The sequence below is a fragment of the Sinocyclocheilus grahami genome, unplaced genomic scaffold, assembly GCF_001515645.1.
Source record: "Sinocyclocheilus grahami isolate Dianchi unplaced genomic scaffold, SAMN03320097.WGS_v1.1 scaffold12366.1, whole genome shotgun sequence".
In the NCBI taxonomy this organism is placed as follows: domain Eukaryota; kingdom Metazoa; phylum Chordata; class Actinopteri; order Cypriniformes; family Cyprinidae; genus Sinocyclocheilus; species Sinocyclocheilus grahami.
The window spans coordinates 5,360-6,033 of NW_015514378.1; the positions used below are offsets into that span (position 1 = coordinate 5,360).

At 37.8% G+C, this 674-nt stretch overlaps 1 protein-coding gene across 1 annotated transcript in view; it reads right to left on the minus strand.

Annotated features, from left to right (window-relative positions):
* LOC107578861 (copine-3-like) overlaps window positions 1-625 on the minus strand; it is a gene marked incomplete at its 5' end in the record, with an annotated part of 4,691 nt that extends 4,066 nt beyond the window's left edge. The window contains 2 exon segments of the mRNA XM_016264766.1: window positions 178-252; window positions 446-625. Coding sequence (XP_016120252.1) covers window positions 178-252; window positions 446-625 — 255 coding nt within the window.
* Between the last annotated feature and the right edge of the window lie 49 nt (window positions 626-674).

Below are 674 nucleotides of genomic sequence, written 5' to 3' on the forward strand. Positions count from 1 at the left end.
TGTAAAGCCCTTAAATTTTCCTACAAATAAAGATACCGCAAATGCAAATGAATAGAATTATGAGGCCTGTAAAACATTCATCAAGAAGGTGGTAAAACTCTCATGTGACAATTCCGATGTCCTTTTATCAATGTCCCCATATTAGAAATATCAGTAAGACTGTTTATGAACACGTACTGTTATTGTGCCTTTCCCAGCTGGTTTTCCTGCCTTGAGCTGAAGGGGTCTGGAAATCTTCCTACTTGACACAATCTGTTGTGAAGTTTGGTGCATAAACAAAGCCATGAATTAAGAGTGTATTGTTAACTCTAAAACACCATTAAGCATGTGCTACACATTTTAATGAAGACACTAACTTTGAAGCACTGCACTGAGGCAACTATCATAGAACAGAGATCAGATAAGGTTATGCACATTTCACTGTAACACTCCTCACAATACATACCTGGCCAAGGGTGCATTCAAAGCCTCCCAGGAAGTCATCATCACTGAGGTTAACAGATTTGTTGTCAATATCATAGATGCCAAACTTTAATTTCTGCACCTTCTCAAAGTGGTAGTCAATGTGAAGTTTTGTGGAGAACTCAGGGTCCTGGCAATTCTTCACTCTTTCTGTGCGTTCTACCTGCAATGATTACATACATTAAGCAATAAGGATGGATATATATATATAT